Source organism: Arachis duranensis, chromosome 3, assembly GCF_000817695.3.
Source record: "Arachis duranensis cultivar V14167 chromosome 3, aradu.V14167.gnm2.J7QH, whole genome shotgun sequence".
In the NCBI taxonomy this organism is placed as follows: Eukaryota; Viridiplantae; Streptophyta; class Magnoliopsida; order Fabales; family Fabaceae; genus Arachis; species Arachis duranensis.
In genome coordinates, this window is record NC_029774.3 from 6,413,190 (window position 1) to 6,437,888 (window position 24,699).

At 35.0% G+C, this 24,699-nt stretch overlaps 4 protein-coding genes across 6 annotated transcripts in view; 3 read left to right on the forward strand and 1 right to left on the reverse strand.

Moving 5' to 3' along the window:
- The window catches only part of LOC107477171 (tricalbin-3), a 4,506-nt gene extending 2,543 nt beyond the window's left edge, over positions 1-1,963 (forward strand). Inside the window, exons 5-10 of the mRNA XM_016097142.3 lie at positions 206-411; positions 622-731; positions 832-930; positions 1,072-1,558; positions 1,681-1,804; positions 1,913-1,963. Of these exons, the coding sequence (XP_015952628.1) occupies positions 206-411; positions 622-731; positions 832-930; positions 1,072-1,558; positions 1,681-1,769 (991 nt within the window). The 3' untranslated portion in view covers positions 1,770-1,804; positions 1,913-1,963. The remainder of the gene's footprint in view (positions 1-205; positions 412-621; positions 732-831; positions 931-1,071; positions 1,559-1,680; positions 1,805-1,912) is intronic.
- A 519-nt stretch (positions 1,964-2,482) lies between these two features.
- Positions 2,483-5,279, reverse strand: LOC107477172 (pentatricopeptide repeat-containing protein At1g09820). Of its 3 annotated transcripts, none has more exons than XM_016097144.3 (3): positions 5,107-5,279; positions 4,835-4,922; positions 2,483-4,611 (listed from the first exon to the last, which is right to left on the reverse strand). In XM_016097144.3, the coding sequence occupies exons 2-3, from the start codon at positions 4,866-4,868 to the stop codon at positions 2,894-2,896; spliced, it is 1,752 nt and encodes a 583-aa protein (XP_015952630.1). In that variant the 5' UTR covers positions 4,869-4,922; positions 5,107-5,279; the 3' UTR covers positions 2,483-2,893. The 3 variants fall into 3 exon arrangements, with proteins under 3 accessions (XP_015952630.1, XP_020993146.1, XP_015952629.1); XM_021137487.2 differs by having other exon boundaries at positions 5,102-5,279; XM_016097143.3 differs by having other exon boundaries at positions 5,017-5,279.
- Positions 5,280-9,212: 3,933 nt separating this feature from the next.
- On the forward strand, positions 9,213-12,051 carry LOC127745424 (pre-mRNA-processing protein 40C). Its single transcript, XM_052258107.1, has 6 exons — positions 9,213-9,446; positions 9,779-9,816; positions 10,117-10,195; positions 10,407-10,749; positions 11,407-11,552; positions 11,815-12,051. The coding sequence occupies exons 1-6, from the start codon at positions 9,213-9,215 to the stop codon at positions 12,049-12,051; spliced, it is 1,077 nt and encodes a 358-aa protein (XP_052114067.1).
- A 9,527-nt stretch (positions 12,052-21,578) lies between these two features.
- The window catches only part of LOC107477176 (anamorsin homolog), a 3,598-nt gene continuing 477 nt past the window's right edge, over positions 21,579-24,699 (forward strand). Inside the window, exons 1-6 of the mRNA XM_016097147.3 lie at positions 21,579-21,690; positions 22,298-22,445; positions 23,068-23,234; positions 23,313-23,414; positions 23,848-24,007; positions 24,092-24,225. Of these exons, the coding sequence (XP_015952633.1) occupies positions 21,688-21,690; positions 22,298-22,445; positions 23,068-23,234; positions 23,313-23,414; positions 23,848-24,007; positions 24,092-24,225 (714 nt within the window). The 5' untranslated portion in view covers positions 21,579-21,687. The remainder of the gene's footprint in view (positions 21,691-22,297; positions 22,446-23,067; positions 23,235-23,312; positions 23,415-23,847; positions 24,008-24,091; positions 24,226-24,699) is intronic.

Below are 24,699 nucleotides of genomic sequence, written 5' to 3' on the forward strand. Positions count from 1 at the left end.
CCCCCCCCCCCCCCCCCAAAAAAAATTATACTAGTCAATTGCATTCATTCTTTAAAATATTCAATGTATTTTGAATTTATCCATTCCAAGCTCTTTAGATTGTTATGCATGTATTGTTCCAAGGTTGTCTTTGGTAAAATATTACAAGAGGTTAACTTTTTCTGTCAATAAATTTAAGTTAATATTTTTGGTTTTTCTCTTGCAGGTTTTTGACTAAACTTCTCACGGTAGATTTACCTAGACTATTTGTACGCCCAAAGAAAATTGTTTTGGATTTCCAGAAGGGAAAAGCTGTTGGTCCTGTTGCTGTTAATACTAAATCTGGAGAAGTACAAGAAGGAAACAAGGATTCTGTTGGAGAACTTTCAGTTACTCTTGTGGATGCCCGAAAGCTTTCTTATATCTTCTATGGTAAAATTCTATGTTGTTTTATTTACTTGGGCTAAATCTTTGCATGCTTCTACTAAAGTGGTGTGTTAGGTTGATTTTCTCTTATTTATATATTTCTGAAGTGATTGAAATAATCTTAGTCTCGTGTAAATTCTTTCTTCCTACCATGGCAACTGGGGGAAGTAGTTGAAGGTCTTTTGAAGGCTCATTATTTGCTCACTGTTTTGTCAGGCAAGACAGATCCTTATGTTGTTCTTAACCTTGGAGATCAAGTCATACGAAGCAAGAAGAACAGTCAAACAACTGTATTTGGGCCCCCTGGAATGCCAATTTGGAATCAGGTGTTGCTTTCGGATTTATTGATTCATCTTTGTCTCATGTTCTCGTCATTTACATACTTTTTAGTTTGAAGAATCTTATTTATCTTTCTTACTCTGCCAGGATTTTCATATGCTTGTCAACAATCCTAAAAAGCAGAAGTTAAGCATCCAAGTAAAGGACTCACTAGGGTTTGCAGATTTGACTATTGGTACAGGAGAAGTATGTCTTGCATGCAGTACCTAGATAATTTAATGCATATTTGATTTTTGAGTTGAATAAAAAATTAGAAACACTTGGTATTTCGGAGTTAACCTTGTTTTTGCTGTAATTAAATTCTTTTTAATTGAATATGTTTTTCAGGTTGATTTGAGCTCTCTGAAAGACACTGTTCCTACGGATAGAATTGTTACTTTACAAGGAGGTTGGGGATTTTTGGGAAAGGGTTCTTCCGGGGAGATATTACTACGGTTGACATATAAAGCATATGTGGAGGATGAGGAAGATGACAAGGCTGAGATGGATGCTACTGATATGTATGCATCAGATGATGAATTGTCTGATTTAGATGATGGCATTGTCACTGATGCGATGAATGAAATAGATTCTATGTATGACACAGACAAAGAGTCATTTATGGATGTTTTGGCTGCACTAATTGTAAGTGAAGAATTCCAAGGGATTGTAGCATCTGAAACAGGATTTACCAAAGTTTCGGACAATGTTACAAAGATAGGTTCGAAAGCACCAATTTCGTCATCACCATCACCATCACCATCACCATCACCATCGCCTGTTGCTGGTTCTGAATCAAATCCTTCTACCTCTGATCGTTCTGAAGGCTTTGGAGGTACCATGCTTACTTACAATCTCTAATTGAACATTATATTAAGAGGTTATATCACTAAACCTAAATTATTGAATGCATTTGAACATTTTGTTATTGACCATGGTCAAAATTTCCAATTTTAGGTTCAGCCTTGTTCTGGCTTTCTGTGATTACTGGCATAGCATTACTAATTGCTATCAGTATGGAGGGTTCAAGTTTGTTCAATCCTTAAAGATAGTGTTGTGCTGCTTGCAAGCTAGAACTCAAGTAAATTCTAAAGCCTCTCTATAGTTTTCTAACTTCAACTTATGTTATTAGTTATTACCATTGAAGTAATTAATTCGTTTTTTTTTTTTCATTTTCTTTAATTGACAGGTGGGGCAGTAGGATATGATCAGTTGATCACTTCAAATCAGATTAGTTTGGTACTGCTTATGGAGGAAAGCAGCATGTACGGGCGACACATGATTTTTTGCTTCGTTTCATGTGTGAGCCACAAAAATTGATTCATCTCATTTCACATAATTGTTTATAAAGTTAAGTGATTTCGACCAGGCAGTAATAAAATAGAATAACAGGTTTCTCAGTTCTCAATTCCCTTGCTCCTTTTTAGACCTAAAAGAAAAAGATCCTCTCGTCTCTTGCCTGATACGATGTTAATAAAACTTCCTTTTCCCAGAATCGTTATTTACCCCGCATCCGTCAAATTAGGAGATTCTTTTTAATATGTACTTACGATAAAGTAGAAACTAAGCAAATGGATTAGGTTGTCGACAGAGATTAATTTCCAACACACTGCAATATATCCTTTCTTTGTAATAACATCGCAACAACGTCAAGGAAACGGATATTTCAATTCCAATACATCTATTCTGCTCTTACATAATAGCCGTTCGTAATTATGTACATGTCCAAGAAATTTCAATAATTGTTTTTCAGTTCAAGGAAACACAACACTAACCCAACTTCAGAACCCATTACTAAATGAGAAATTCTTGTATGGGTACAAATCTATTGGTTTACATTTACACACATTACAAGTGTTCCGTCACTTTATTTTAAACCCTCGGCTATCCGTTCGTGATTAGACGAAAGCTAGCGACTAATCTTTAGCTCCATTTGAAGCCACCCTTCATCTTTCGATGGATAAGTTAGCCATGAAAGCTGCTACATACACACGTGTTCCATTACTCTAATAAAGATATAATCAATTATTTGTGGAGTTCACGGCTCTAGTGATGGTGTGTACAAGTGAGGTGGTATAACTGTGCCATGACTGAGTAGGTACTAGTTAGTTACCATATTGTACTCATTCTGCACATCTTTATCGTTGGCGATGCTCAGCCCAAGTTCATGTTAAGACATGCCAGAGATATTATACAAGTGCCCTTCTATGTCTGGAACAAATCCTTTTTCCATCATTTCAAGTCTTACTATATCATAGGTACTACGATTTGGGACCAAACCCTTTTCCAACATCTCATTAAGTAATCTATTTGCATCTTCCACCTTCCCTGCTCTACAAAATCCTTTAATCAACACATTGTAAGTGACAACATTAGCTCTCTTCCCATCTTTCTCCATTCTTGTCCTCACATTCAATGCTGCCTTGAGATTTCCTTCCATGCAATAGCCATCCATCAAAGTATTATATGTTACATGATTAGGTTTCAAACCCACATGAAGCATTTCATTTAGTAATTGTTCAGCTTTTCTTGATTTTTCTTCTTTGCACCATTGACCTATTAAGATGTTATATGTTACAGTATCAGCTTTCAAGTCCTTACTCTCCATTTCATTAAGAAGCTCCTTGGCAGCTCTTATGTCCTGTTTTCTGCATAAGCCAGCAATCAAGCAATTATAGGTTGAAATATTTGGAAAAATCCCTTCATCTGCCATATAATTACACAGTGAATAGCCTTCCTCCATCGATCCTTCCTTGCAGTAAGCATCAATCAGCGTATTGAATGTTATTTCACTTGGAATCAATCCTTGCTTAATTACGTCATCAAGGAGTTTTCTTGCTTCATTCAACCTCTTATTCTTGCAAAACCCATTGATAAGAGCATTATAAGTAACAATATTTGGCTTCAAACCCAAGCTCACCATCTCATCTCGCAGAGCAATAGCCTCGTCTAGCTTGCCATTATTAGATAGACCATTTATCATGGAGTTATAAGTAACTACGTTAGGTTTTAGTCCCTGATTCTGCATCTCCTGGAAAGCTTTCTTTGCAGCTAATGTATTCTCATCCTTAAAGTATCCATCAATAAGAGTGTTGAATGTAACTTCATTTGGACTGATGTTGTTAGCAAGCATTTCCTTCAAAATAGCTTCGGCCTTGTACATTTTACTGGCAGAGCCTCTCTTGCAATGACCATCAATAAGAATACTGTAGGTAACTGTGTTTGGGGAAATTCCCCAGGCCTTCATGTCTTCGATAGCATCCTCTGCCTTATTCAACTTACCAGCTTTACAGAGACCACTAACCAAAATGTTAAATGTGATCAGGTTAGGCTTAATCCTTCTCTTTATCATCTCCTTGTACACATGCTCCATATCCCCGATTTCATTGTCTTTCACCAAAGCATTCAACAAAGGATTGCATGATGTAGCAGACAACTTAAATCCATATTCTCGAGCTTGCCTAAATGCCTCACAGGCAGCCTGAATTTCCAAATTTCTGACATATGCTAGGACCAACATATCAATTATTATAGTAGTTGCCAATGATCGATCACAATACAGCGAAAAGGAATGAAAAACAGAAGAAACTGTATGTTTCTCATTCTTCACAAAGTGATGCAAAAGGGACCTGACCTTGGAGTAACATTTTGATTTTACCAGAGAATGCAAGACTTTGCCAGTCATTTCAAGACCATATGAAAGCTTGAGTTCTCTTTGAGACCACTGAAAGAACCTAAGAACAAGTTTAGAATCGACCCCGGCATCAAGCAACTGGTCAAGAAGTTCTGCAGGTTTGGTTGATATCAGATGGGTTTTGAGCTCCGACCAGTGCTGTTTACTCACCAACTCTGCTATGGCTTTTATGCAGAATGACTGAATAATTGGACCTGAAAGTGGAAACAAGAGAGCAAGATCCATATTAAAATGGGCTGATAATATGAAATGGTAAATATTTTTACATCAAAAGTTTGGATATTAACAAATAAAATTCAGTTCTTTAAATTGATGGTAGAATAAGGAAGAAGAATTGGACAAGATGAGATTATAAAACATATTGGTAACAAACATAATTAGAGATTTAATTCTTAAGAAAATAACGAGCATTTTCACCTCGTGTGAATCCACCAAGTTTGCCTAATGTCATTCCTGAATATCTTCTAAAAAGAAGTCTTTGTTTCTCTGCAAAGGTGAATAGAAACTGCAGCAAAGAAACGCATAATTATTGAGTAGAAATTGAATTTGAGTAAATGGGTGTGTGAAATTTTTGTTAAATGCTTCAGAAAGAGATTTACATGCAGTTTCAATGTGGTGTGGCGTGTGCAAACTAGTTGATCGTTAGGTGTTTGATAGAAAGTGTAAGAGAAGTGAAGGTATGACCTCACCACCTCAGTGCTGAAATTCAGCGAGACCAAGTTGCAGACACAACGCGAAATTGGATTCAGGAAATCGAATCTGGGTTCTTCCTCCAGTTGCCGCTGTCCTTGATTCCCAAGTTTTATTCCTCACTCTCGAGCATGCAGAGGAAGGTGGAGGAGCTACCTGCGTTTTATGTTTAGCTCCGTCCCGTAAAATTTCAACACGAGTTAAATAGAAATAAAAATAATTTATAGTAGGATTAGGTTATAAAAATTTTGTGAGTTAATACTCAAATTGGCCCTGAAATTTGACATCCGACTCAATTTAGCACTTAAGGTTTCAATCGACTTTAATTGTATCCTGAAATTTTGCTTCGGGCCTCAATTTGGCTCTTCTGGCGTTTTTCGTCACCTGAGAGCTGACCTGACATTCTCAAAACGATGCCATTTTGCTGTTGGTGCCGAAATTGTTAGAAACGACTTCGTATCCCTTAGGAAGGGGTTAAATGAAAATTCAAACACTAACCACTCCAAAGGTAAGACTCAGTTGACCCTTTCTCTTCCTCCACTTCCTCTCGTTTTCCTTCCCATCATAGAAGCACCATGGATGTCACAGTAATGAAACTTTTAAGCTTTTCTTACTTCTTTCTACTCTTATTGTGAAGATTAATTACCTGGGAGTCATCTTTTGAAAAACAGGTTAGTAACAAAATTGATGCTCTCAACTATCGTGCTCTGTTTTTATCAAAATGTTGGTTGTGTGTTGTTTTTCAATTTTTTCACCCTACTTGATCAGTGAAACTTTGGGAGAATGTGGTTGATTATAGTTGTTGATAATGTTATAACTTTTGTATGTTAGGGTTTAATTTTTTTTTGCATGTGTGGCTGTGATCAATCGAATCGTTCAATTCTTTATCCGTTTGAACAGTCTTTGATTCTTCATATTCCATTTTAAAATAACAATTATACTCCTTCATATTCCATTTTAATTTAATTGTTGATTGGATAATTTCTTGTAAAAATAAAATATTTTCTGTGCTGAACATTGTATGCATCAATGACCACCATGAATGTTTAAGCAATAATCATGAACTGAAGATTTTGTATTTTAGTCAATCATTGCAGTGTATTATTTAACTTTTAGTTATTGTTTCGTTGAATTTATGCTAATTTTTTCATTATGTTCGTCTTGTTCTAGATATTCCTTTCTTCTCTTATCTTGGCATAGTTTTCTACGAATCCTTATCACATAAAAAAGGAGCTTGTTTCTATATTTTCATCTAATGTAGCAGAACACATAAATTGTTAATATAGGACAATTCTTAAACTCAGTTGAACACCATTATCAACTTATATTATATTGATAAGTTTGTAGATATTAATTTGTTAAATGAAAGAATGTGCTCTTTTGGTAAAAAATATTTGAAGAAATTTGAGTAAATGGGGATTATACTATATCTTTAACTTTTCTTCTTAACGTTCTAATTTAAATAGTTTCTCCCATTAATCACTTATGATCACTTTTAATATTCTCTTTAAATGGGAACAGTTATATATGTAATTATATTCAAATTTTGTTGATTTTACTTGTTTTATTCTTTCATGTTTCATGATTAAGGATTGCATGAGACAAATTAAAATTAGTGTTGTTGTCAATTTATTAAAGTTAGTGTTGTTTTTAACCATTGTCTCCTGAATCTTATTTATAGATGGATGAACGTATAACGAATGTGTATCATCATGGAGGCAATTTTGTCACCAAATCAAAAGGCAGTTTTGTCATCGCGTGTGTTCTTCACGCAGTCACCATGCGAACGAGCTCTACCAGAGCTACCTGAGCTTTGGCTGCTGCTTTGCAACATTCTTCTCACCTCTTGGAGACATTCTTCGATTTGGAAAAATTGGAACTTCTAGGTTTTATTTGAAATTTTTAGGGGTTAAATTGAAACCTTCGAACATTTAGCCACGTCATCTAACTGCTAGGGTGCCAAGTGTCTACCAAAATTGTCAGGTCAGCTTTTTGGTGACGGAAAACGCCGGAAGAGCCGAGTTGAGGCTCATTTCAGGGTACAATTAGAATCGATTGAAACCTTGAGGACTAAATTGAGTCGGGGATCAAATTTCAGGGGCCAATTTGAGTATTAACTCAAATTTTGTCGAGTAAAAGAAAAAACTCAAATTAAGATTGAGACAAAATTAACAAAAAATTAATACTCATTAATAGTAAAAAGAATTAACAAAAAGAATACAAAAAAATTATTTTAAACAATAAAAAATTACTCAAATTAAACTTTATGTATATATTTATAAAAATAATAAATTATTAATTAATATGCTTTTTAGTCTTTAATATGGTACCCCTTTGAATGAATGGCAAGGAGGAGCCAATAGCAACAACGACCTCATCCAAATTATATTTACACTAGCGGTTCATCCAAATTATATTACACTAGCGTTAGATAGGCACTATGTCTATTCAGCAGCTTTTCATTTAAGTTAAAAAAAATATTTTTATGTTTTTATTTTTAAAATTATAAATTTAATATCAATATGAGATGTTATTCACGCAATAAACTCTTAGATATGTGATTAAAGTTTTTGTAGTACCATATACCAATCACTTATTATATGCTTTAATCATTTATTAGATTTAATTAGACTTTAAGAATATAAATTTGACCAATATTATTATCCACAAAACTCTGAAACAATCTTTTGGCATCCTGCAAACAGTATTTAAAATAATTGTTGAATTATTTTGGTTTGCTTGTTTCTCTCTAGAATTTTGAGCATTATAATTTGCTTTGGGAAACTGTAGGTTGCAGATATAAAAAAGGTGAACGGGCTTGTTACAGATCGTCAAATGTTTGCTTTAAGGACCCTCCACATTCCTCTACCTGGAAGGCACATTCCAATCTCCCTTTTCACAAGTTTATTCAATTCAGAACATGACAAAATTATTTATGCTTTCAGAAAGCTCTTGTTAGGGCGCTATCGATGCAAAGTTTGATAACTTGATCATCGTTCATTTATGGCCTAAGTCACATGTCATCATATTCTTTGTTATATTGTTTAATTTTGGTGGGTATAAAACATCAAATCTATATGTTGGTGGTGACTACTGATCAAATGTAGAGACCAAATTCAATAGTTGTAGCCTTGTAGGCATTATTATTATTATTATTATTATTATTATTATTATCACGGGTGTGTTATCAATTTGTATTCACATTATTGTGTTTGAGGGGTCAAATTTTTTACCATATATATGATGTCTTAGGTTTCTAGCTTTGCATATTAGAAAATTGAAGCATTTTTGTTTTGGAAGGATGGGGTTGTCAGTGTCTATTATTTATCTATAGAAAATTCCTAGCTTCACATTATTTTTTTTTTTGGGTTGTCTAGCACAGTAAGCCTCATTCTCTTACATTAAGCTGAAGGTATTCATGACCATGTTTTAGTGAGATTCATTAAGATGTTAGGGTATGATGACTGTTTCAGTAGGTAGAAACAATGGGATGAAAGTTAATTCATACTTACTGATTTGAAGATTGTATGAAGCAGTTGAAAGTGGAGTGCTACTCCTTTATGCCTCACCATATAATATTTGTTCACTCCGCTAGTTTGAAAATGTGTTGAAATTTGTTTTATCCCTCAACCAAGCAAGCATCAATGAGGAAAAAGGGCTTATGTTCCATTTCCTTTGAGCTTGCCCCTATCTCCTACTGTTTTACGTTTGACATACTCAAACCATGCACTCCCTTTTAAATACTTGAGCGAAGTGAAAATAATTAAAATAAGGGATGCATGAAACAGTAATATAAATAATTAATTATCGCAACAATTAATAAATGCTAAATAAGGCAAGTTATGACTGTTTTTGGCTGATTTTCTTTGATTAACAAACATTTCCGAATAATTAATGGACATATATAATAGTTAGGAAAAGTATGAATATTTTTTTCTCAGAAAAAAAAAGTTTGTTTAATAACATAATGCGGAGTGATGTAATTGTATAATAACATAATGGGGCCTGCATTTGTTTTTACTATTTTTGTTTTTGTTTTTTTTTTATACTAGGTTTTCATGCAGTTATAAGACTGAATAAATATCCTTGCATTTTAAAACTTGGTATGCGCACAGCAACATTACTACTCCACTTGTGGTTTGAAAATACACATCACTTCCTCATATTTGTGGTACTTGTTGTAGATGACAAGAAATCAAATGTGACTCAGAATGTTGATGCTGCTAACGAGAAATTGGATGCCTGGACATCCCATAAGACTGAAATAGGAGTTGTATACTATTATAATGCCTTGACAGGAGAATCAACATATGATAAACCTGCTGGCTTTAAAGGCGAGGTATAGTTGGAGTTGACTCCCTTAGCCGATCATATCCCTTATCCTGCCCTGCATCACATAAGTAATACTCTTTGTTGTTGGCATAATATTTTTTAATATCACAATTGTAACCCTTTTTTTAATATTTAATTTTATGTTATTTTATATATATGAATATCTAAGTATTGGATATTGGATAATGGATAACCTAACTATGAAAGGAAAAATTCAGAAGCAAGATAATTGTATACTGCAACTGAAACTGTGAAGAATACTTGGTTTCGTAGGTCATAAATATTTCAATTTATTATCCCTTTTCTAATTCAGTTTACTGATTTTTGGCATATGTGCAGCCTCACCAAATTGCTGTGCAGCCAACTCCAGTTTCAATGTAGGTTTATTGTCAAGTCCTTTTGTCTATTTTGGTTTGTGGTCTCAACGTATAATATATGTTGTTGTTGATTCATTTTTCCTTATATGGATTACCTTATTTTAGTTGAGGCCATAAAAGTGTCTTTAGTTCTTTCTTATTAAAGTAAGACACATAGGTGTCATTGTTCATGTTGACTCTGAACTTTGTTGTCTGTTACATCTTGATATTAGTTTATTGCTTGCTCTGAAAAGTTTGTTATTTTGAAACAAAGATGTACATTAATACCATGTCTTCTCTGATTATGTTTTCTTGTTATAGGGTGGATATACCGGGTACAGATTGGATGTTGGTCTCCACTAGTGATGGGAAGAAAAATTACTACAACAAACAAACCAAGGTATGATTGGAATATTCATTTGATATGTTCACAACTTAATTGCATGATCTCTGTCATCGTTCACTTGGTCTTGATCTCCTATCTTTTCATTTTAGCTTGACCTGGCCTTCTTAGCTTCTGATTCTTCTCTTTATTGCTGCTTTTTTACTTCTTGTGATGTGATTTCTCTGCCAATTTGTTTATTATTTTCTGGTCCATTGTTCTGTGTTAGACAAGCTGCTGGGAAGTTCCAAATGAGGTAGCTGAATTGAAAAAGCAGGATGGTGATGTCACAAAAGATCATTCAATGTCAGTTCCAAATACTAATGTATTGTCTGGTAGAGGGTCTGGAATGGTTACTCTGAATACTCCTGCTATTAATACTGGTGGTCGTGATGCTGCAGCTCTTAAACCCTCTAGTGTTCAGAGCTCACCATCGGCACTGGATTTGATCAAGAAGAAGCTGCAGGAGTCTGGAATGCCTGTTGCTTCCTCTGCTGTTCCTGTCTCACCAGTACAAACAGGATCTGAAACAAATGGTTCCAAAGCAGCTGAATCTGCAGCAAAGGGCCAGGGTATATATCTATAAACTCCCGTTGGTTCCAAATCAATGCTTAAAGAACGAGGCCATATATCTATTAACTCCCGTTGGTCCAGGGTATGGGCGTATCATGAATTGGTCAACAATCTTTAGCTTTTGCGTTTGGTTATTTTTGCTGTCTGATTGGAGGATGACAAGTTTGTTTTCAAGTGTTACTTCCAATAATCTTGGCAGTTGCAAAATCAATTGACAAATGATTTGCTCCATGATCTCATTTATTTAAGGTTTAATCCTTATATAGATATATTTTAAAATCCTTGATTGTCTTACCACAAAAGTTCAATCCATGTTAATCTGTTCTTTGTCATATTATTTAATTTATATCCTTTGGTTGATGCAGGTCAAAGAAAGTTTAAGGGATGACCAATATATAAATCTGTGAGACACGAGGATAGGGAGCTTTTGTTCAATGAGTATATATGTACAAAGCCAAAAGGGAGGAGCAGGTATAAATGTGTTTCTCTAGCACTTCTGTGACACATCTCACTGATGACTCTCATTGATAATTTCGCTGATTCTACATCTATTATTTGTGTTGGCTTATTGATTTAGTTGTAGCCACTCAACAGTTTATTTTGAATAGCTTTTTGACATGTTAATTACATTCAAACCACTGAAACTTATTTGCAAGATAAGTTGAGGGATAGAGAACGGGAGCTTTGGAAAAGGAAGCAAACTAAGGAGCAGGAAATGGAAAGGGTGCGGGTGAAAATCCAAAGAAAGGAGGCAATCACTTCTTTTCAACCTTTACTTGTGGAGACAATCAAAGACTCTTTGGTACAACACTCATTCTATAGGCGGTACCATTAATCTTATTGCTTTCTTTAGGATGAGTTTGATATGTGGTTAAAATGGAGAGGAAAATTATCTAGATCTATGTACACATAAATAATCTAATCGGGAACATATCAAGATGCTTCAGGAAGTGAGTGACTATGTCTGAACTATTTTGTGTGGGTTTCTCTCAAAAGTTATGATGTGTGTCTCAGCAGGTTTTTGGTTTGTCAATGAATGTGTTTATTGTATAAATCAGTAACAGCACATGCAGTACTTTATATTGCACACTAATGTCAGGGATCTCGTGAAGCGTCTTTTGAAATCTGATCCAAGATATAACAAAGTTCCAAGGAAAGACAGGGAACCCTTGTGGCGCCGAGATGTGCAGCGGCGGCAAAAGTCATCCCAGGAAGAGAAAAACACAGATACTAAGGGTAGAAACACATTAGAATCTATTAAACTTGCGTTGGAAGCTGGGAGATCCCACGAGAGAAGATGAGTCTTGAGAGATTAGGTCTCTAACTTTCAAGCCTTGATGTTATAACAGATGAAGTTCTAAATTCTATGGTCATTGCTTCATCTATTAGATTGCTATAGAGTGGTATTATATAATCATATCGTCATTATATTGCAATTGAACATTCATTCACAGTCCTTGACATTATCAAGTTAGTTTGGCAAGAGGTAGTGTCTCGCATAAGGAAAATAGATGAAAAGTAAAATAAAACATAAAGGCATATGATGTCCAAATTATTTTATATGGTGTGATATGTACTATTATTGAAAAGTTTGGGATTTTTTTTAGGGTTGCACACGGATCGGATCGGATATAGCCTAAAATTCTATCCGATTCGTACTGCACTCATTGGATCGGATCGGATACGATATCCGCATTTTTCAGGCTTGCGGATCGGATTGGATCGGATATCGGGTATATCCGCATAATTAAAAAACTATTTTGAGATTCTATTTGCCTATTTTTACAAAAAAAATATCCAGAAAATTCATTTTTTACCTGTTTAAGCCTATTTACTCCTAAAATATTATTAATAAAAGTTCTCTTGAATAACAAAAACAAAATGGTAACACATGATTTAAGTTTAATTATTCTAAGTTGAAGTAAAATTAAAAACAAGATATCATAAAATTCATAAAATAACACTAAAATTCATATCATATTAGAGTTTACTTTCTTAAACTATGCTATTTATATGATATGTGCGGATATGCAGATTTGGGAATCGGATCCGCGGATATCACGGCCAAATCCGCAATCTGATCCTACTATAGTGCGGATTGGATCCGATCCAATCTGATGGCTCTGCGGATCGGATAATATTCACAAAATTCGGATCGGATGTGGATAATTACCGCGGATATACGGATATTATCCGATTTTATGTGCAACCCTATGTTTTTCTTTGATATGGAGTAATTTCTTTTTTAAATTGTTATTTTGTAAATTAGACAATCTGATTAGTTGAGACTTAAGAGTCAAAGAGGAGTATGAGATACGAGGGTTATAAATCGGAGGATTTGATTTTAATATTTTAACTTTTTATAAAGTGAAATTGGAAGTTTTTAATTCAACTTTAAAAATATTTAATTTTAAAAATAAAAATGGAATGAATTGGTTTTAATATTATAAAATATTTTATTTCTCACAATAAATTGAACTCATCGATTTGAGAAAATAGTCATATTCTAAAACTTACTTAAAATCAATGTGATTTGGGTTTGAATGTGGAATCTATACCTTTTTTTGTAGCAAGTAGGGTGGGTGTTACAATGTCTCTTCTGACAGAATGAAGTTGTCCGAGTTCCTTCAAGAGGCGGATGATGGTATCTACAACGGATTCCGATATTTAAGTTAACAAAAATTTGAGATAAGTTTTGTGTGTTAGGGTTCGAAAAATACCTGAGTGTGGAAGGTAGGTGAATGTAATCAGCTAGTTATCACTTGTGAAGTTGTTTCATCTTTGATGATGGATGGTTACTCCCTTTTGTTTAGAGAAGTGGTTGTGATATCTTTTTAAACTAGTAGTAGAGATTGTAAGAATTAATAGAGATTGATTCATTTAGACAACTGGGTAGGTCAGACAATGTAAACTTGGGCTTTTTATTTTGTAGTTTATGGATTTGACTTTTATGGATTTTGGCCATGACTCCAATAATAATGTGTTAGGTATGAACAGTGTCCTCGTTCAAAATCGGGTTCCTTCAAGTTGGACTCGAGCAACCAAGCGAATAGATGATCAAGTCGGTATATGGAGGTCGGGCCGTTGAAAAGTCTTTCAGTAGTTCGGGATTGAAAGCTGAGAAGATCAATGGAATCGACATGTTTAGAACTTGAAGAGGGCAAAATCTCAACCTGATTTGGGTGGTGTAACCAAGGTTCGGAAAACTGGACCGGTCATCGAACCGTTCTAGTCATTGGTTCACTGGTTCATTGGTCTAATTGGTTCAATCGTAATCCAACCGAAAAAATCGTTTTAGAATAAAATAATAAATAAATTATAAATACACATCCTAAAATATAATTATAATCTAATATAAATCTTAAAATATCTTCTACCATATGATCTTATCAAAATACAAACTCAATTTTTTTTAAAACACTCTTAAAACATGTTTCCGAGCACTTTTGTCATCATCATCTTCAGCTTTACACTCATCATTCACTTAAACAATTCACAACCCTAATCCTCTATGATTTTTTTTTGAAAAATAAAATTCGGTTCAAAAAGAAAACGATAGCGGTAAGTAATTGAGAATATTTGTCAGACTTAGCACCAAGACATAAAACAAGTATACATATAGAATAATACCAAACAATTCAATTCTCAATTCCATGAATCATAAACATAAAGGTGTCTAAAATATTCACATAATTAATCAAATTCAACATTAAAAATATTAAAAATTAAATTTTGCAATTGAAAAAAAATGAAGTAAAGATAAGATTTTATACTCACACATTCCCCTTAATCTTGAACCATGTCTTAGCACATACTTTGTGGGCAGCAGCAAGATCATCTTTACAAGAACAACCCAATTCAATTGGAATATCAAACTCAGAACTATCACTCTCCAAACTCATGTGACAAATTCTACAATTTCTCTCCACTTTGTGATTAGTATTACTAATAATATTATTAATTATTAATAATATTAACATTGCCAACTAATTAGTGGATATTGGAACTTTAAACTCTCTTTAACTACAAGCTGTAACATGACCCAAATAACAAATTAACCAATTTAATTAATACACAACTACAAACACAGCAAGTAATCTACTTCATACACTCCTCAAAAGAGGTCCTGAATCATTTGCAATAACAGTGAATTATGTTTCATAAACAACTCAAATTGTTGAAATCAGAAACATGAAGCACACTATTTAGAATCTACAGAGTCATATCAATTTCAAGAAATACATAATTGGCACAGTTTATCAAGCATGGAAAAACTAAGTTCTCAAAGAAAAATTTTAATTGAAAACAAAAACACAGCACCACAGTCAACAGAGCACAGCAACAAAGAAGACACAAAACGGTACAATACATCACAATAGAACAATAGCAGTGAGCAGAGCTAATCAATAATCAATTAATCATTCAATAATCCATATAATTGCAGAACAAAAAAAAAACAAAAAAATAAAGAACAAGCACTAGCAGTGAGTAGAGAAACCATTGCCTTCTTCGATCTGAGCAATCTGGGCAGAGTATGAGAGAAAGTGGTTAAGCATGATGGACGACGGCGACTAGGCAACAAGCACGACGATGGACGGCAGCAGAAGCACGGATGAGCAGAGATAGACCAGACGACGAACGCTAAGCTCGACGAAGAAGCTGCGATTGGAGTGAATAGGGGTTGGGGAGCTCAAGAACGACGACGGTGCGACGGACGGCGACACTATCTCCCTCCTTGCCGCGACGGTGGAGGCTACTGTAAATTAGGGTTTCTTATTGGGAGAAGAGAGCTTCGTTTTAGAGAGTGAAAGTTGAGAGGAGTTGGAGTAGACAGGAGTTGGAGAGCTCAAGAACAACGACGGCAGTGTCTCCCTCCTTGCGGCGACAGTGGAGGCTACTGCTAGTACGCTAGGGTTTTTGTTTTGGGGGAAGAGAGCTGCTTGAGAGAGTGAGAGTTGAGAGGAGGCACTGAACGTTTCATTTTAGGAAAACCGGCCGGCTCTCAGTTCGGTCCAAATCGGTCGGTTCAGCGATTTTTAAACGATTTTGTAACTAACAGTTTATAAGTTAAACCAAACCGTAAAAGCATTCGGTTCAAAGTTAAACCGATCGAACTGGCCTGTCCGGTCCGATTTTCAGAACTTTGGGTGTAACACTTCAGTAATGTTCCATATTCTGTAGCCATTCGCTCGCCTTTCAGTAACCGTGCCCCATCATTTAAAGTGGGATGAGATTACCATTTTTCTCCTTTTCTACCTTTTTATATATCCCCAGCCTTTCTTCTCTTCTTTATTGGTTCTTCTTTAAGTAGATTTCTTTCTACATGAAAGATGGGTTCCATACAACAAAACTATCCCAGATCTATGGTTATGTAAATCGGATTGGACCGGCCAGTTCAACCATCTAACAAAAAATCGATGAAAGAACCAGTCAAACTGCAAACTGGTAAACCGATTGAACCATCCAAACAATTCAATGAATTCACAAACCAAACCTGAACCCTATGAGAGACAGGAGAAGCCCCCACCACCAGCTGCCACTCGCCCTCTTTTTATTACCGTGGAATCTCCGTTCAGACACATTGTCATCGCTCACGTCGCCCACCTCACCGTCGCAAATCGCTCATCTTGTCGGCTCTCCTCTTTTGTCTCTGGCCTTTGCTCACCTCTACGGTAAGCACTCCTCGGCTCCTCCCTCACTAGCCACTGCTTGCTTGCTTCTAGAAGTGTCAATTTAGCCTAAACCTTAGGACTAGCCCTCAATCTTTCAAAATAATTCTAGCCCACAGCCCTAAAAATTACAAAATTATATTTTGTAAGCTCGGCCCTAATTAAGCCTTCCCAACAAAAATCAAAACAGGACTAGCCCTATAAGCTCCAAATCTAATCTTCTCCTCCTTGAGACTCTGACCCGAGAACTACTTCTACGTTGAAACGGTGAAAGGATCTGCGTTCTACCCGCGAAATCAGTGGCTGCTTCTCCTCCTTCACGCGGAATCAGATGTGGATTTCTTCGTTTTCTATCCCTCTCTGAGTTTCTGCTTTGTTTGTTTGCATCACCCATTTTAATTCTCTTGTTAATAAACTGAGGTGGGTGATTTCAAAATGGTTGAACTATGAATTGTAAACTGTAAACTATGAACTTGTTTTCAATTTTTTCTCAAAAGAAGATTATGGAATTGAGAATCAAAGTTGAGTTAGGATGAGAATTGACTACACGATTACTATTCACTACTTCACTAGTGTGAGATTAGATGTGTTTGTTTTTCAAAATTAGATTTCTGATAAGTGTTACTGTGTTAGTAAGTTTGCTTATATTAGCAAGAAACCTGTTTACTTAATAGTTGGTGTCTTGGTGAATCCAAAATATGATAATTTTGGAGAAAGATTTCATTAACCTTTTTGAAATATTTATTCTAAATAAATGGAGTATTAAACTGGATGTGTGCTCTTAAAATTAATTAAAACAAGATTTTATGGTTGAAGTTGATGGTTGGCAAAAGTTAGAATTATGCATAATTTTATTACATAATCCAAATTTTTATAAGTTTGTGAATCTAGTTTCTTTTAAAACTTGTGAATATCAAATTTTATGGTGATTAGAGCTTAGTAAGGTTAGCAATAATTTTTAATATAGGACAATGAGTAATACAAATATAATCATGGTATTTTAGTTATCATTTTTCAATAATCTGCTATTTGATTCCTACATAAGCAATTATTCTGCTTTTAAACTTGTTTAATGTGATTTTGGTATTGTTACTTAGCATGATTAATTGTTGAATTGTTTAACTTCTGTCTATTCCATATTTTTCTTTCTATGCTGATTTTAATTCATTATCTTCATATTTGAATGAGTTTTATGAGAATGGTAATGGCATAATAAATGAGATAATTAGCTTCATATATGTGTAAAGCAACACTAGTATGTAGTATCCAAAATTTCATCTCTTCTCCTGTATATGCATTTTTTATATTTGGTCATTTCTTCTACTTTTCTCTTTAATTACTTCTTGTTGAAACTTTATGCATTCCTTATATTTGGTCATTTCTTCTACTTTTCTCTTCAATTACTTCTTGTTGAAACTTTAGAGATGAGTAAAGTGAAAAATTGGAGATATAATTTCACTGGATTTGATGAATTATGTTCATACTGGATTTGATGGATTTGATGAATTATGTTCATACTGGATTTGATGAATTATGTTCATACTGCATAATCTCTTACTCTCTTCCTTAAATTGACATTAAGTTCATCTAATTATTATCATATACCTTCAATATTTTGTCAGTGGTGTCAATATGTTTGGCCCTACTTTATAGAACCAGAAGAATAAAAAACCATTTTACTAATAGGGTCAAATTTTTAAAAAGCCTTCATGGCTCAAAAGCCCTAGGGCCAATCCATGGGTTACCTAATCTTTTTTTTTTTTTACATTCTCTATTTCAACAACACACATAAAACTTATTAACAGTCATTAGTTTGTTTTATCCCTTCATTACTTTTATGCATAGAAAATAAAAAAATAAAAAAATTAAAATAAAAGTGGCTTCACCTACACGTTACAACTAGAAAGGAGTAAGGAAAAACTCTAAAGCAAAACAAAAGCCTAATAGAACAATGATGGTGACTTGAAAACAATAAGTAAGCAAACCTTTGTTTTATATATATTTCACATAAAGCACCATAGTCTGTAAAATGTTGTGAGGTGGTGAGTCTCCAAGGAGTCACCGGCTGCCGGATTTAACAGCCACAACAGTCACAACAAAATATTGAAGGTATATGATAATAATTAGATGAACTTAATGTTAGTTTAAGGAAGAGAGTAAGAGACTATGCAGTATGAACATAATTCCTCAAATTCAGTGAAATCATATTTCCAAGTTTTAACAAGAAGTAATTGAAGAGAAAAATAGAAGAAAATAACCAAATATAAGGGATGCATATACAGAGGAAGAGATGAAATTTTGGATACTACATACTAGTGTCGCTTTGCACATCTATATGAAACTAATTATCTGATTTATTATGCCATTACCATTCTCATGAAACTCATCCAAATATGAAGATAATGAATCAAAATCAACATAGAAAGAAAACATAGAATAGACAGAAGCTAAACAATCCAACAGTTACTCATGCTAAGCAACAATACCAAAATAACATTAAACAAGTTTAAAAGCAGAATAATTGCTTATGTAGGAATCAAATAGCAGATTATTGAAAAAATGGTAACTAAAATACCATGATTATATTTGTATTACTCACTGTCCTATATTTAAAATATTGCAGCAATCCTTCTTACAAAAAATTATTGCTAACTTTACTAAGCTCTAATCACCAAAAAATTTAATATTCACAAAGCTAAATTCACAAGCTTTAAAAGAAACTAGATTCACAAACTTATCAAAATTTGGATTATGTAATAAAATTCTGCATAATTCTAACTTTTGCCAACCATCAACTTCAACCATAAAATCTTGTTTTAATTAATTTTAAGAGCACAAAACCAGTTTTAATACTCCATTTACTTAAGATAAATATTTCAAAAAGGTTAACGAAATTTTTCTCCAAAATTATCGTATTTTGAATTTACCAAGACATCAACTATTAAGTAAACATGTTTCTTACTAATATAAGCAAATTTACTAACACAGTAATTAGAAATCTAATTTTAAAACATAAACACATCTAATCTCACACTAGTGAAGTAGTGAATAGTAATCGTGTAGTCAATTCTCATCCTAACTCAACTTTGATTCTCAATTCCATAATCTCCTTTTGGGAAAAAATTAAAAACAAGTTCATAATTTACAGTTCACAATTCATAATTCAACCATTTTGAAATCACCCACTTTAGTTTATTAACAAGAGAATTAAAATGGGTGATACAAACAAACAAAGAAGAAAGGCCAGAAAACAAAGAAACCTACCTCTGATTCCGCGCGAGGGAGGAGAAGAGCCACTGATTTTGCGGATAGAACGCATATCCTTTCACCGTTTCAACGAAACGTAGAAGTAGTTCTCGGATCAGAGTCTGAGGGAGGAAAAGATTAGATTTGGGGCTTGTAGGTTTTATAGAGCCATCCCTGTTTTGATTTTTGTTGGGAGGGCTTAATTAGGACTGAGCTTGCAGGATATAATTTTATAATTTTTAAGATTGTGGGCTAGAATTATTTTGGAGGGTTGAGGGCTAGCCTTAAGGTTTGGGCTAAATTGACACTTCTAAAAGTACGGAACGCAATGGCAATTTCAGTGCTACCGGGAGACAACCATTTGAAAGATGATCCACATATGAGACCATCTTCAAGCAGCTTGATTGAATCAACTAACTCAGCATACCCATCTTCTTTCATTCTGAGAACCTCAACACACACCGAGCAAAACACAAGAAGAGCAAATAAAGCAAGCCTTGATCATAGACTTTGTCTTCTGACAACAACTACTAGAAATGAGCTGATTGAAACCCGAAAAATCAAGTAATGCTGCGATTTTCTTGAAATCAAGAAGAGCCTTTGTGAAAGCTCCCATTCTTGGCCAGCAAAAGCATCCAAGAAACACAAATACACCATCAAAATAACGTGGCACAGAACAGGGTTATAGGAATAAATCAACCCGAAAATCTGCACCTTCAGCATTTAAGGTTGGATTTCCAATGCGGCAGCCACAGGAATCACCATCGCCATGAACTCCATCCCACAAGGTGTCAAAATCTGTGGCAACTCAAGCAAAAACGCCAAAGCCTTCCTCAACTCCTTCAGGTTCAAATTACCACCATAAGCCACCCCAAACACACACTATGGCGCATTGAATGGGACCATAGGAATGGAAGTATTCACAACAGAAACATGCAATTGCTTAACAACAATGTTATGAATAGCCATGGTTAATAGCAAGATATAACCTTGTGAAGCATGTGCTCGTTCGTTCTGCCACAAGCTCCACAAGTGGCCAACGACGTCGGAGAGAAGGCACGGGTTGGAACCCTCCAATTCGCGCAAGCACTCGCATGCGATATATCGGGTTTGACGATCCGACCCGAAATTCGGCCAGTTGATGACCGTTAACAATACCTCAACCAAACTTACAACGATCGAGGTAACGGAGATCATGAACTGTTCTCTGAATGAGGTGGTTATGTAAACGCCGTCGATCGGGGATTGGACGACGGTGCGGAGCGCGTCAATTACACGGTCGAGTTGGTACGCGTGGTCGTCGTCGGAAGTGAAGAATGAATCGGAGAACTCGTCGAGGAATACGAGGAGCTAGAACTTGACGGAGAGAGGGAAGTCCTTGCGGAGGACCGAGTTGAGGAGTTGATCGAAGAGCGAAGGGAGAGAGCTCCACTTGTTCTGCCTTCTTTCTTCGCCGCTGAATTGGAAGTCCTCGATTAGGGTTTCCCATTCCTGAGGTGTTAGCGGCTTCGACGGTGGAGGCGCCGCCTTCTCCGTCATGGCATGATGGTCGTTGAGAGCAGCAGCCTGCAGTCTCCAGTGTTATTTTTTTATTATTTTTTTTTTGTTGTTGTTGGTTATAGTCTCCAGTGTTAATTTTACTTGCTGGTTGCTGCAATGCTCCTTAGACACCGTAAGTTTCGAAGGGTACAATGACGCCGATGAACCGGTGCAAATTTGGGCCGGCTCAAATCCACGCTGGTCCAACTAAGCCCATTAATTCTCGTGATAATGTGTTTTTTTCTGGCCGAAACCCCGTGCAAATTGATGTGATCACGTGATACGCACGTGGTTAGGCATTAGGCATTCCACGTACTCAACCGGTCCCTTTAAATACCCGCTCCTTGTTTCAGAAATGAAAAAAAAAAAAAAAATTTGCTGCGTTCCAAATCGAGGGGCTTTCTGCTCTGTGAAACAAACACAACTCTCGAACCTTCTAAGTTCTCTTCCTCTTGCTTCCTTCTGGTTCAAGATCTCATTGCAATGGTTCGTACTTCTTTTTAATCACTATTTCTGTTTATTAATTATTTGTGGATTTCTCTTTCTGATTGTTGTAGCCAACATCCATATACTCCATCAAGTCGGTGTATAAGATTTTGAGCTGCTACAGTATTATTCGAGTTTCTTTTCCTTTTATCTTCTGCGATTCCTAGGGTTTCTAATTCAGTTCTTTTCTTTGTTGGCTATGGTGAAAGGCCTTTTTTGCTTCTTTCTGTAACTCACAGAAAGCGTAATTGTGTGTGTGCGCGGTCTTCTTTTTTTTTTTTTACCATGAAATATAAGAAAAATCTGTATTCATTTTTTTCTTTTTCTTTAAAACATGTAGCTAGTTTTCTAATTGTTTGTGGTTATTCATGCATTTTGATAATGTTTAATTGTTCAAGTTTGGGGTTTAGTACATGTTAGTAGTATTTTTATGAATACAGATGTTCTATTTTCCCAATTTTCCTTCGGTGTCATTCCATTTTGTTTTTCTCTTACTAATTGTTCACTTGATAAGAGAAATCCTACCTTTTTCCCCATATGGTATTATGGTAAGAGAGAAGATGCTGAAATTAAACATACTGAGCGATTTTCCTATTCCATATTTTAGGATGCTACAAAGACCAGCGTTGCTGTGTTGGCATGTACGGATGAAGCAGTTCTTCCTGTAAGTCAAGTATTTGAAGCCATTAAAGAACTTGGAAATGAAGGGGCTGAGCAATATGATCCTTTGGTGGTTACATCTGCATCATCACTAAGTAATTTTCCCTCTCCTTTCTTTGAATTTCTTGTTTGGGGTATTGGTGATCACTAGAGCTGATTTTGCATATAGCATGTCCTACACCATGCGGTTTTAAATTGCTTTTTAAATATAATGAATTTATAAATCAATAAAAAGTTGTACTTTCTACGGTGTGCATCTTCCTTAACTTTGAATACAGAAAGTAAAAGCTTGGTTATATATCTTCTAGACAGATTTTGGTATCAAATGGTGCTTTTATGTGTTGTTTGTATTCAAGGAGTTTATATGCTAGTTAAGTTTCTATACCAATTAGTTTCGGTTGATGCTTCAACAATTAGAGGCTAGAAGCTTTATCCATTGTAATAACGTTTGAAATTGATTTTTTAATGCTTGGCTGCACTCTGTTGGGTATCAAGTTTCATTTAAGTAGGGGAACCTAAGCCTAAATATGCTTCATCTATTGAGAAAAATTCAGATCAAGTGCATGCTTATTATCGATTCCTAAAGCATGCATTTTTGGAACCCTTCAATATGATGAATCCAAAATCTTATTGTACATTTATGTGTTTGATTATATTGTAGTTTAGTAGGAGTAGGGGAGTAGGACATTTTTTTTAACCATCTATTGCATACTGCAGGCAAACTGCCAGTAGAATCTTCCTCTGTAGACATTATGGTTTTAATCTGGCTGTCTCTTGATTGTCCTATGGACCAACTGGTTCAAGAAGGTCTGAGAGTGTTGAAATCAGGTGGAACAACTCTCATTATCAAGTCATCTCAGTCTGCTGCAGGTTCACCTGATACGGTAAAAAAAGGCTTAGTTCTACTTGGGGTAAATTTATATAGTTATGCATGATCTTATTTTCTACATTTGTCCTTACAGATTATATCTGATCTTGAGAGCAAGTTATTGTTGGCTGGGTTTATAGAAGCTCAAGTTGTACAATTAAAATCAACTGTCCTATCAGGAGGCAGATTCTCTGGGGTATGTTAATTATCTTGTATCTGATGCTGCTGTCTCTTATTTATCATCAGGTTAATTTACTCATGTTCTCTCAAGTTTACAAAATGGAATTCAGTATAATCATATGGTGGATGTGTTGAGTGATAGACTGTAACACATGCATTGTTTTTAAAGGATTTAATTCTTGATTGGTTTTGAAATCTGATCTACTGTTATTATCATCAAGTCATTGGATCGAGCACATTTAGTTTCAACTACATTTTTTCTTCTTTTTATCACAACATATATATTTTATCTGGATTCACTGTATTCTGCTCATTTTGTCTTCCTATTGCCTCTTGGGTTGACTATTGGACACGTGGCATGTAAAATTATTCCTTTTTGACTTTTTCTGATTGACTTTGATGAATGTCTTACATATTCTAATTGTTGGTATGTTATGCCTTGCATGCAGATCAAAGCTAAAAAGCCTTCATGGAAAGTTGGATCATCTTTTGCACTGAAGAAAGTGGTGAAGAATTCACCTAAAGTGCAAATTGATGTAGACTCAGATCTGATTGATGAGGATAGTCTTTTGACTGAAGAAGATTTAAAGAAACCCCAGCTTCCACCTAGTAATGTTTACTTTTATAATTGTTGTCCTTAGTTTATTAGCACACTAATACATTAGGCTATTAACTAACATACTTGTCCAATAGGTGATTGTGAAATTGGAAGTACAAGAAAAGCCTGTAAAAATTGCACATGTGGGAGGGCAGAAGAAGAGGAAAAAGCAGTAAAGCTAGGATTAACTGCAGAACAGATCAATAATCCTCAATCAGCTTGTGGAAATGTATGGCTTTTTTTCCTTTGCAATATACAGTTTTATTGTTCATAACCATTTAGAGTATATCTAATTGCATGTAATGTGTGTATGCTTTGCTGTCTGGTGCTGTGCTATGCAGACAGTTCAAAGAAATTTAATTTGTGCATTTTTTTATTCATCAAGTTATCTATATGTTCTTTGTTAGTTTGATAGCTTTGCTTTTCTGTTTTGTTCAGATTAACAAACCCCTTCCCTGGTAACTCGTGTAATTAGACTCCTGTGACTGTCATTTCTTTCATTTTCAACTATGGAAGTTTGGCCTAATTCATAACTACTTTGGTGAGTTTTATAATTGATAAACCATGTTGAATTGAGCCTACCTACCATGATGGAACAAGAATTTCTAAGTGTGGTTTGAACTCTGGTTGTTGTGACAGTATAATTTGTACACTAGTGTGTGAATATTGGCTTTTCGGTTTTCATTCTGTCAATCTTTGCTAG

Bases quoted from the DNA above. Each gene is read 5' to 3' on its own strand.
- LOC107477172 (XM_016097144.3), bottom strand. From the start codon at position 4,868: ATGACATTAGGCAAACTTGGTGGATTCACACGAG. The intron at 4,612-4,834 runs GTGAAAATGCTC...TTCCACTTTCAG, and splicing joins ACTTGGTGGATTCACACGAG to GTCCAATTATTCAGTCATTC.
- LOC127745424 (XM_052258107.1), top strand. From the start codon at position 9,213: ATGCGCACAGCAACATTACTACTCCACTTGTGGTTTGAAAATACACAT. The intron at 10,196-10,406 runs GTATGATTGGAA...GTTCTGTGTTAG, and splicing joins ACTACAACAAACAAACCAAG to ACAAGCTGCTGGGAAGTTCC. The intron at 10,750-11,406 runs GTATATATCTAT...CTTATTTGCAAG, and splicing joins ATCTGCAGCAAAGGGCCAGG to ATAAGTTGAGGGATAGAGAA.